This window comes from Ambystoma mexicanum, chromosome 9 (genome assembly GCF_040938575.1).
Source record: "Ambystoma mexicanum isolate Mex_15411 chromosome 9, UKY_AmexF1_1, whole genome shotgun sequence".
NCBI lineage: Eukaryota > Metazoa > Chordata > Amphibia > Caudata > Ambystomatidae > Ambystoma > Ambystoma mexicanum.
This window is the reverse complement of record NC_090931.1, coordinates 374,517,460-374,529,889: the sequence shown is the minus strand read 5'-3', so window position 1 is coordinate 374,529,889 and position 12,430 is coordinate 374,517,460. Positions and strand designations below refer to the sequence as shown.

General features: G+C 46.8%; 1 protein-coding gene across 2 annotated transcripts in view; it reads right to left on the bottom strand.

Annotated features, from left to right (window-relative positions):
• Window positions 1-12,430, bottom strand: part of MTMR4 (myotubularin related protein 4) — a 1,314,188-nt gene that overhangs the window by 434,648 nt on the left and 867,110 nt on the right. For both annotated transcript variants that reach the window (XM_069614837.1, XM_069614836.1), the window contains one exon: window positions 3,768-3,938. In XM_069614837.1, coding sequence (XP_069470938.1) covers window positions 3,768-3,938 — 171 coding nt within the window. The remainder of the gene's footprint in view (window positions 1-3,767; window positions 3,939-12,430) is intronic.

Genomic DNA, 12,430 nt, shown 5'->3' with positions numbered 1-12,430 from the left:
TAATCTTAAAATTGGGAACGGCCCTTCTGCAGGGATAATGCCAGGTCCATCTCAAAAATTCTCATGCAAGATTCTGATATGGGCACACTTGGTCTTAGCCTTCATAACTTGTTATATGAGCAGGCCGAAGATCAATTAAAGGTTGTGTTAACCCTGATCTACAGGGTTTCCAATGCTGTGCATGGTGTGGGTATACTTCTGTAAAGCACACGTAGCTTCACTGATCTTTATCTTGTGAAAACCTAAAGACCCCAAACATCCAAATTCTAGTTCTCCCTGCCTGGGGCAAACAGGAGATGGTAACTGTTTTTGACCCCACTGTGGAGGCCTGAACTAATAGGCTCTCAGGAGTGGGGCAAGTAGAATAAAATCCCAGATTTGAAGAAGCAGGTCTGTGCTTATTTGCAGGTCGCTAACTGTTGAAGGAAACAAAAACAAGGTTTTGCCAGACAGTCAGAACATAGGCAGCCACAGCAAGATGAGGACCTTCTCCCAAAACAATCAGCCACAGGAAATTCAACTGTAGGTCTAGTGAGCCGAGCTAGTCCCAGAGAATCTACCGCCTTGGCAATGGCCTTCCGAAAAGACTTTGTAGTTTTCCGTACGTAGGTTCTTGTAAATCTACTTTCAGTGAGGTGTCCAACCTGCTGGCATGGAAACAAAATCGGCCTGCTGAACATTATGGTTATATAACTCCTCTGGAAAGTCTTGCCCTTAATCCAAAATCCTGGGGTTCACACTCATTAGATATGGGGTCCCCTTCTTAATTGAAGATCTGACCCACTTTCAAGTATAAGTCTTAGGTGCCAGAGCATAATCCATCAAAATGCAGGCAGCTTTGACCCCCGCCCCACAAGGCTGACAGCATGGGAGCGGATTTGTGGGAAAATTTACCTGTGCAAGTAATGACTCCTACAGGGACTAATCAGCGGACCTTGGTTTAGCTTCCTGGGGGAGGATGAAGAAAGCGATGTCAGGCACCTGGTAGAGCAGGATCTCTTTTGTGCTTTTTTTCCTGCTTAGCCAGAGGACAACCTCCCCTTGGACATTACTAAGGTTATCAGGCCCTCTTCGATAAAGGATCCAAATTCAATGACTTCAAAGTCCTTTTCCACTCCTCTGTGGCGGTAAAGTGATGACTTTGCAGCATGCTCCCGGTGAGTCTTGGGATACTTGGATTGGCGGGATCCACAATCCTCTATGCTGGAATCCTCCCCAAGGCAAGAATGACATCTTGTGGGGATCCACCACTGGTGTAAACTTCCCATAATCCGAGCAGGGCATAAAGCATGAAACAGTATGTTCGCTAAAGCTACTGGCGTTCCAGGCAGTGTGTACAGCGTGCATAAAAACAGGAACGGAGGTCATCCGCTCTGATATTCTCTGCATCACGGACCTGGCTATGGACATGGTTGACCGCCCTCCTCTCCGACCGACCTTCCAGGTTCAACTGGGCCTTTTTCTCTACTCCATCTCACGCTACACCTGTGTGGCCCTTAGGGCTCCATCCTCTCGCCTGGACTTTTCAACATCTACCTTGCCCCTAAAGCCCATTTGATCTCCGCCTTCTCTCCTAACTTCCAGTGTTATGCAGAAGACATGCAGCCCTCCTTCAAGCTTCCTTCTTCTGCCACCTCCTCGTCCTCTCTCATTCCTGACTGTCTGCTATTCAGGCATGGTGCACTGATAATCTCTGCCTTAATGCCAGTAAGACTGACAACCTTCTCATTGGGACCCCAGTTCCCACCTTCCCTCCTACACTCTCACCACCCTCCATGGGCCCCCTCCCTTCACTCTCCTGTGAGGCAAAAAATATGTCATCTTCAACTTCTCTCCTCACATCACGAACCTTGCCAAGGCGGCCCACTTTCAGCTGCACCTCTCTGAGGTATTCTCCCTTTCCTCATCTTCCTCCAGAAGCTCAAACTCTCCAGAGCACTGGTCCTCTACAGGCTGGACTACTGCAACAGCCTCTTCCCCAATCTGCATAACTCCTCCATTTGCCCCTTCAACTTATCCAGAATACGACTGAGACTTATCCTTGGCCTCAAGCCCAGGCACTGCATCTCTCCAGCCCTAAAATCGCTCCACTGGCTCCCAGTTGCTGTGAGGCTCAGGTTTAAGACCCTCTGCATCCACAAGGCTTTCTGGGGTCTGGGACCCCGCTACATCCAACTCGCTCTTACTATACATCTCCCTGCTAGAGCACTTTGGTCTGCTAGCTCCAACTTGCTGCAGATCAGATGCTTATCCAATCAGAGAACGGGGGTAGATCTCTGCTCCACATGTGCCTCTCTCTGGAATGGCCTACCTGCCCATCCCCAACTTGAGCTGGATTTCCCCAAGTTCTGGAAGCTTCTCAAGACCCTCCTTTTCCTTTAGACTTACAGGGCACAAGGCCCTCCTCAACCACTATAGCCCTGCACTTTGTCTCACCCTCCACATGCTTCTTCCACATGCACTTGCCCTTCCAGGCTCCCCCGCCCCCTAGGCTAGCCTGGCCTGCACCTCTTAGCCCTTCCAGCCCCTCCCTCGCACGTAGCATGTGTACCTTCTTTCCCCTGCACTCCCTGCATTCCCCTGGCTCTGTCCACCTGGCCTCCACCGTTACTTGCTTATCCCACGTGCCCTTGCACCCTGACTAGCACTCCCCCTTCTCTCTCCCCTGCACTTCTTTTTACTGCACTTGCACAATCCAAATTTTACAAGGCCTAGTAGGACAGTTTTTGTTTTTCATCCCTGTAACCCCCCCCACCCTTTTGTCTTGTCGCGCCTCAATATACCTGTTTATAGGCACATTATAACTACCCAATAAGTTGGTACTGTTTTATTTTCCTACTCTGCCTTTTCTCTCCTTTTTTAAACGAATTATTGGAGTGCCATCTACGGTTACACGCGAACCTCTGATTTGCTAAATAAGTGGTGTCCTAACCTAAACTTGTCAAATAATTAACTAGGGAGGTGTATATACTTATAGTGACTGTGTTTGAACTTGCTTGATATATTAGTGCCAGTGTATTTTCATAAGTGTGTTTTTAAATAAATTATATACTTTTATACCAAAGCTCTGGTTAGTGTTTGTTTGTTCTACTGTATTTTTAGCCCTATTGTGTATACTCTATATACTGCCTAACTCTTCTTGAGAGAAGTCCGACTGCTCAGCCACAGCTACCAGGTAAACCTGGGTGGTGCAGAGTGCTAACAATTGGGTTTACTGCTTACTTCTGTAGTCATAAACTTTTTGCAGTGGTCCCTAAGGGAACTGCACAGGTTTCTGCCTAACAGATCCCATAACAGAAAACCTCAGAAGTCACCTCCGATTGTTTCAGCATCTACTTTTAATCAGAGATTGGGGGCATAGCTATTATAGTGCAGATGTGGGACTACAAGTGGTGTAATTGGGGAAAAAGTTTATGTTTTTAGTGGGGGTGTTCCTTAGAAGATTAGGTGCAGAATATTTGCATGTGCTAGAGTGAAAGTGCTGCAGCAGATTTGGTATGCTTATGTAGCAGATTGAAACAGGGTCACCAAGTGCAGCAGTGGAATTCTGTATGATCTTATGAGTACAAGCACAGCAATATCTATTGTCAATATCAGAGGGATCTATATACAGGACTCAAACCACAGCTGTAGCATCTCCATACAGAGGGTGAGAGTATAAACCTTTATGCCACTTTAAGCCAGTACAGTAACTTATCAATACATATTAATTCAACTGTAACATTGCACCTCTATACAGGTTTTTATAAAACTGCAGTGAGACTGACCATCTCATTTCCAGGCAGGTAGAGTAGGTTATGAAAATTCTTGTTGCCAGTCCGAAGGAGAGACCACACTGAACAAGTGCGTTTGTAGATGTTCCGCATTTCACGCTCACAAGAGTTGTTTGCGAGGAATGTCCCATAAAGGCACGAATATGTATGCTGAACCAACTTCACCTGAAACAGTAAAGGAAAGTTGTCACAACAAATGCAGGGGGAACCAAACCACGAGAGCTCCACCTATACGACAACTGACCAAAGATCTTCACCAGAGGTTAAACATTGTACTTGCAAACATCACACAAAATACATCACAAGCATGGGTCACGAAAACCCACAGAAATCGGCAGAATATCATTGACACCGACACTCTTAGACCAGATGCAGACTCCCCCCCCCCCCCATTTCCCCCCAAAAGGAATATCGAGGCAACGGCATGAATGTCCAAGCAACACTGCACACAGATTCCCACATACTACTCCCATGGAAGGAAAATACCAAAGTGACGGACCGGTAACGAGACACCGGCAGGGTAACGGTGACAGTAGATGGGAAAAAAAGTGAGGATGGGCAGCGAATAAAAAACATCTTGCCATCTACAGTACACAGACTACTAACGACCACAGACCAAAAGCAAGCAAAAGGTGACCATAGCTAGATACACATAACCAAACACCCATCTACCCCCTAACAATAGGCAAAGGAGATCCAGGTCGAGCACAAATAGCAGTGGCAGAAAATGTACCATAATTCCACCTCAAGGCACCACCTCCCATCCATGAGCCCATGCCTGCCAATCAGTAGTCAAACTATCATCCCTCGTAAAGGCACAATGAAAACGAAAAGCAACCACACATGGTTGTCCACCATCTAACAAGTGGTTAAAAAGCCATCCCGCAGGGGAAGAGGGGAAGAGGGGAAGAGGGGAAGCGGGGACGGACACACACACACACACACACACACACACACACACACCCCCCCCCCCCTGTTCACCCACCGCCCTGAGGCAACCCAACTGGGTGTGCACACACACAAAACACACAAGCCAAGCGCGAAACACCAGGATATGGCAAATGATGCAGAACAATCAAGACAGTCTCGGAGGAAGAACTTGCCACAACAACCCAACTCCACGTGCACACGCATGCTGCTACCAAATGCAGGGAACACTGCAAAAAGCACAGGAGGACCAACAAGGCAAAAGAACCAATGCACTTTAAGCCATAGGAGTATCAGGCAAAATAATGTATGGCGACAAGCAAGGAACACTAATAAGTACACAAAACTGCATAATGTACAGAAACGGCACACAAGATTTGAACACCAACTCCTGGGGTCGGCCATACACACAAAGCTAGGCATAGAGAAATGGAAGGAAATTATAAGGCAACCTGACATCCCCCTAACACAGACAGGAATATACAGTTTCAATCCATAAACAAAGGAGTGGTAACAGAGCACCCGACGAGCATGCAGACTTAGCAAGCACAACATTCCTCATTAACACACTACAGAAGAGTGATGACCCCTGAAAGTAGGAGTGATTCTTTCATCCCCCACAGAACCAGCATACCACAATCAAAGCAGAGAGTGTAGACAGACCCTCCACCACAGGCATGCCTCCCAAAAATAAAAAAATACAATTCATTCAAACATTACGAGTAAGCAGAGTATACTATACATTAGAACATTAAGACAATCAAATGAAAGCTGTAAGAGTAGAATGTAACCACCCGCCAGCAAAATATAGCTGCCCAAATAATTGCACAATAAGCCCCAAGAAAGCCAGTCCCCCACAAGAAAAAGTCCACCTATGGGAGGAAAACATTGTTAAACAGCGAGGTTCCTAGGCCAAATATCAGTAACTAAAAGAGTTGGTCTTAACCTACAAGTCCTTGTCAGGAGCGCTCAAGCATCGTGGTTCCGGCATATCATCTGGTCACTGTCTTCGGAAAGCGCAAGTAACCGTCTAGTTGTTGTGCGCTGTCCTCCGTGGCACGCCTGCGCAATGACATGCTGACTGTTTTCTTCCAATGCTGGCAGAGGATCACTGTATCGCAACTGTTCCTGCAAGTCGCTACTGCGCCTATTTCCTTGACCTTACCTTTTTCTAGGACTCTATACTCTTGTTTCGCTGTGCTCCTTCAATCCTCTTCCTATTGCATCCTGATAATTCACTTGTGCCCATCATTGCAAGTTGGAAGCTTCTTCATCGGCTCTTCTGCTGCTCAAAAAGTTGTTGGTGACTATCTTCACATCTCGCACAGGGGTTTTATTCCCTGGAGGGTTTCGCTCTGAGTTCTTGGGTTTGTGCTCAGAGGCAGTCCTGCTGAACACCCCGTCTTACAAGAGGGGTGGCAGCCTGGCATCTCCTCGAGATGGACCTTTTCTCTTCGGTACCCACAGTTGGCAGAAGTCTCACCTAAGGCAGGAGCATATAAGTATAAATGACAGGTTGTGATGCCCACCTTGTCCTGTAGAAATGGATGAACTCAAGATCTAATGGATGCCGTAAAACAGTTTAACAGCGGGAGTACAAGCCTTACGCCTAGAAAATCAATCTTTAAAACAGGCCATGGAACTCAGGAAGAATATCCTTGTGGAACTACCCACAGGGCGAGTTAGCCCTTTGAAATTCGATGGAACTCTCAGGAAATTAACTGAGGTTTTGGACCACGGTTTTATACAGTTTACGTTTCACCCACATCAATTTCTGTCTGATCGTACAAAAGTTGCTTATCTGGTCACCAACCTGGTGGGCAATACTTTGGCTAGGTTTACTCTGTTAGCTACCTCAGCCAATCCAGCTCTGGACAATTTTGACACGTTTCTACAGTTGCTAAAAGGCATGTTTGAAATACCAGAAACTATTTATACAGTCCAGGAAAATCTAGGGTACATCAGATGTGATGTCCTATGTGACCAAACGTAAGCAATTGGCAGATGAAACTGGCAGGCCGGAAGAAACATGAGCCATGTTGTTTCGGAGAGGTCTTTAAAAAGAATTGAAAGATGAATTGGTTCAAGTGGCTCATCCTTCGCTGAATTGAGCGCAATGACACTACAATTGGAATATCGCCTTCAAGAGCACTGTTAGGGAGAATTCTCTGTAAAGGCTAATTTCCTAAACCTAGTGAGTCCCCCAGCAGCTTTGCTGGATTTTTTGGGGTTTATTTTTTTCTCCTGCTAAGAGTGAGACTCTTTTCCTCCCACTCTTAGACATGATTTGAGGTGTTCATTTGACTTTGTATGTGTTCTATGGGCTATGGGGTCCTTTTCCCCATAGGGTTTCATGCGTTTTTGATATGTGGGTTACACAGCACCCTCCGTGCAGTAGCCCAGGGGTGTCGTAGCGACCCCCAAACATAGACTCCATACCCTGGGACTGACTACTGTCTCCCAGGGCATGAAAAGTCACCATTGGCTTTACTAGTCTCAAATTGTGAACAGAACCAGTACAAACCATCATATTGTGGAAGTACTGGTCGGGGCAATTCGATTGCCCCGGGGTCTGTTGTTCGAGGGGGCACTGTCCAGATCCCCCCCCGACCAAGTTTTGGCTGGTGGCAGTGGATACTACTTTTCATATTCAACCGCAAATATATTCCTATGGGATTTTCCCATTGTTCGAGGCTACCACTTTTTAATATAGCCTCGAACATACCGCCGGTTTATTAAATTAATATAAATTCACCGGTTGGTATTTTTTGCCGAAACTTGGTTCCAAAATGGCGTTTGTGTTCGCTTCTGCAACTCCAACCCAAGTCGAGCCCTTTGTTCCACTTTTTGGCGGGCTTCTCCACAGAAGCCTCCAAAAGTGGTGCCACTCTGTCTGGGTACCACAGGGGGTGTCGGAGGGGGTTTAGGTTCCCTGGACTGAGTTGCCTGGGCAACTCAAGTCGCACTCTTGTGTGATTGGCCCAAGTGGTGAGCCGCCCGGCTCAACACTTAGCATGTTTGAGTGACAGCTAGGCTGAATGAATGGGGGTTTTCTGCATAAAAGCAGGGCTTTGGGGACTGGAACTTCAGAAGTCGCCACAGGACCTAAAGAATCCGAGGAGGGAGAAGCCGAGCCGACCTGCAACGACGACACCACCGGTGGAGCCCTGCTGAACCGTCTCACCACTTTTCCCGACGACAGAGGAGATCTCCAGTCCGGAGAGTCTTCTTCCTTTGACTGGTGGAGATAACCAGTTTGCCCGTCTTTTCGCCTTCCTGGACCATCTCGTGGCCGCCTTGGCCATGCCAAGCACCCTCGCAACCGGAATACCACGGTTTACCACTACCGCGAAGAAAAGGGTGGTACCTTGTAACCTGGAAACTCTGCGGCTGGTTTCTTCCCTGGCAGCGCAACGACCTTCAGCTTTCCTCCACGTCGAGACCTCCTCTTCCTCTGGACGAAACACCGACTTGCACCCGCTGCCAGGAACAACTGCCCCCGCTGGAGCGTTCTTCCCACTTTCAGGTACTGTGTCCCGCCTGGCTTCCCTTGCGACTGATCGTTCGGGGTGACAGTAAATCCTTGTCTTTCTAACCTGGGCTAGCGTGGGACCTGTTAACTAACTTTTCCTGACTTGATCTCAATCTTTTGTGAACTTTCTACAAAGACTCTTTGGGCATAACCCCACTGTGTGATCCTGGACACATTTTGCTTGCTCTCTCTAAGAGTGGGTCTGGCATTTGAACTTCCTTGCTCTCCAGTAGACTTTGCCTAATCTGCCTCACTGTTGCTCTTTGAAAAGTATTGAAATTTGTGTGCTTTCATAACCCTGCCTTTTTCCCTCCCATTTTAATAACTTATTAGCGTGACATCTTATGTTAAGCGCTCACCTCGGTCTGAAAATAAGTGGTGTTTCTCATTAAGACTTGTCTAATAAGTAATTAGGGTTGTATGTATATAATGGTGACTGTGAGTTGAATTTATTTCCCTCTTTGTGCTAGTGTAATTTACAAGTGTGTCTTTAAATAAATAATGATATACTTTTGCACCAAAGCCTTGTCAGTGTTTGCTTGTGCTACTGTATCTCTGTACCTATTGTGTATACTCTATATACTGCCTAACTCTTGAGAGAAGTCTGACTGCTCAGCCACAGCTACCAGGTAAATCTGGGTGGTACAGTCTGCTACCAATTGAGTTTACTGCCAACCACCTGTAGTCCTAAATCTTTTGCAGTGGTCCCTAAGGGAACTGCACAGGTTTCTGCCTAACAAGCACAAGATAGAACGGAGAAAACATTATTGAAATCGCCAAATTCCGGAACTCTCTACCATCGCCTACCAGCAAACCTGAGCCAGAACCTATGCAAATTGGAACTACTCGTGTCCGCTATTTTGTCCGAGAGACAAAGAAGAAGAAAGTTTGGACATTGTGGTAACAAGGGGGCATTCTGTCATGAGTCGCAGCATGGTTCCAGCATACCCTTTGGTGCTGTCAAGGCGTCTTTGGAAAGCGCAAGTAACAGTCTAGTTAAGTGCTGTCATCCGCGGCACACCTGCGGAACGACATGCTGACTGTTTTCTTCCGAAGTCGGCAGAGAACCACTGCGTCGCACCCATTCCCATAAGTTGCTACAGCACTTGTTTACTTGCTCTTGCCTTCTTCTACGATTCTTCGCTTCTCTTTTTACTCTGTACTCCTTCAGTCCTCTTCCTACTGTATCCTGATGATTTGCTCGTGCCTATCACTGCAAACTAGAGCCTCTTCATCTTCTCTTCTGCTGCTCAAGAAGTTGTTGGTGACATCTCGCAGAGGGGGTTTTACTCCCCAGAGTGTTTCCTCTCTGTTTTTGGGTTTGTGCTCAAAGGCAGTCCTGCTGAACCACATGTCTTACAATAGGGGTGTCAGCCTGGCATCTTGTCGAGACAGACATTTTCTCTTCAACTCTATGTCTGGCCGAAGATTCAGGTAAGGCAGGAACTTTCTAGCATAACGGACAGCCCTAAGTACAGAATCACAACATTAGGCCATGTTATGTTATACTAGGCATATTTGTAGAGCGCACATTCAACAGTGGCAACTTGGCGTGAGGATGCAGAGTAACAAGGCAACAGCCAATGGGGTTTAGAAAAGGATGGTCTTGAGAAGGCGACAAAAATGAAAGTGGTCACTAATATGTCTCAAGCTAGCAGGAAGGGAGTTCCACAGTTGCCAGCCGCCACAGAAAAGGCCCTACTGCCAACCCTGCTCCGATGAAATTAGCGAACTGTGACCAAGTAGTCGTTCCCAGATCAGAAAGCCCTATCAGGGACATAAGGTACAAACTTATCTTGGAGAAAGACAGCCCCAATCTCAGAACAGGTCCCATGGACAATACAAAAAGTTGAAAGATATTCTCTTCTCTACAGGAAGCCAGTCAAGTGATCTCAAAACTGGCCGGATGCGAGAGCCATACAGGGTAGCCGTAGCTAACCGAGCAACCAGGTTCTTAAGTAACTGAAGAAGATGAAGGAGGCTTTTAGGTTGGGCTAGATGCAAGGCATTGCAGTAGTCAGCCAATTGTTTACAAGAGAAGAGACAAGTACAGGGTGATGGTGGGTGGGTGAAAACGGCAAAACTTTACAGAGCACTTTTAATACGAAGTGACCAGATTTGCACAATGGACTAACCTGCAGAACCATGGAGAGGGAGGAGGATAAATACACCCCCATGTTTTTAATAACTCAGTGGAACAGGGGGAGCACCTAGTGAGGAAGACCAGAAAGAAAACCAAAACTCAGAGCCCAAGGTAGAAGAAGAAGAAGCACCCACCAGCAGGACCTCTGTCTTATCCACATTAAGATCCAGCCAGTCGCTGCTCATCCAATCTCACAAGGCAGCAAGGCAGCCACACAGATGAGCCAACAACTGCGTTCGGTCAAGATCTAACTGCACCAGGGTCTGCGTGTCATCTGCATACGAGTAGTACCTGAAGCCGTGAGAGTGGGTGAGCTCACCAAGGGGCCGAACATAGATGTTGAATAACATAGGGAACAAGGCCGATCCCTGAGGAACACCACAGGGAAGAAACCGCAAAAGACAGACAAGGGGCAGAGAAAATTATTGGCCCCTGCTCGTCGAAAAAGGAGGTAAACCAGGCTAGCTTGTTACCGGATAGGCCTGCGGAAGCAAGGCGGTCGAGGAAAATAGAGTAGTGCACGGTGTCAAAGGCGGCTGACAGATCTAACAATTTCAGGGCCTCTGTCGAGCAGCCTTACTAGATTGTCTACTACCGAAACACGCTCGCTGTGCCCCTGTCAGGCCAAAAAGGAATACAGCAGAGAAGAAGACTTAAGAAAAGAGGAAAGAAGAGGAGACACCAAAGCTTGAAGAAGTTTCATAAAAAAAGTAAAGAAATAGGGCGGAAATTAGTTAAGTCAGTTTCATCCAGCAACAGCTTTTTTATCAAAAGGATCACAATGGCCGGCTTGAGCATCTCAAGATTATAGCCTGAATGACAAGAAGAGTTGACCGCCTGTGTAAATAGCGGCATTAGCCCTGGCAAAGATCCTTGAGGCACTGGGTTGGAGGGAGCTGCAGACTTAAGTTTATCGGCTAAGAGGACCATGTGATCAGAAAAGCTAGGAAAGACAAAGCAGCTGGCAGCGGAAGGTTGCCTCAAATGGTCAGCTGATTGCACAGGAATGGTCTGTTCAAGCAAAAAGCGATGACGAAAACCCTCAATCCCAGTGCAGAAAATATTAGCATTAAAGCATAGCTAGGAAGGAGCTATGGTGGGTAGAAAGAGCTGTGGAGGAGAAGGATTTGTCCACAGATAAAAGCTCCTTAGAGCAGTTAAGGGCCATCGTAACCTTGTGGGTGAAGAAGTTCTGTTTAGCTTGTCGAATTTTCTCGTGATATTTCCTAGATAGATTGGTATAAATAAGTTTATCACTAGTATTATAGGATACACTTCATTTCTGTTCAGCTTGCCGAAGTTCAGATCTTACAAGTCTAAGTTCTTCTGAGAACCAGGGCTGGGGAGATTTGGGGGATGATGCACACTGGAAAATATATGCGGTGCCAGCTTATTCGTCGCCACTAATAAAGCTTGCTATAGGACCCCAAAATCAATAGGGACGTCAGCGGGGCAATTTAATTTAACAACAGATGTCAAGAGGGCTGGGCCATGACACCAACATGCACAGACTTGCAGCACATTGCTATTCTAGAAAAGAATTATGCTATACGCCCCCAAACTTCATTTCTTTGATACAATTCTAAACCCCAACAATAAATTCAGTTCCAGATCAAATGATTGAAAGGCTGCTCGTAGGGCACAAGGGTCAGCCCTCCAAAGTTAATTCCACAGCAGAGCAGTCACCTTCCGAGACCTTGCAGAAGGTGCACACAACTGTCACAAGCAACATCCTCACTCCCGAACACATTGCCATAACAGTCCAATCTAAACCTCTTGAAAGGCAATTCATGGTAACTCTGAAGGTTCCCAATATCCTCATGTAGCCACTCCCCACTTCACATCAGATGGTGTTGGCCATGCAGTAGTCTGCTAAGGCGCATCGCTCAACGACCTTCAGCTTATCCTTGCCAGAGATAAATACAATGCCAGTGCTTGAATCAATCAGAACAAGCATGGGGTGCACGCACGCACACCTCCAGTTCCACTCTGCCACATTTTTCCAATGCAGATAAGGACTCTGAAAGGAGGTGGTCTTTTGTGTGAACAAAGAAA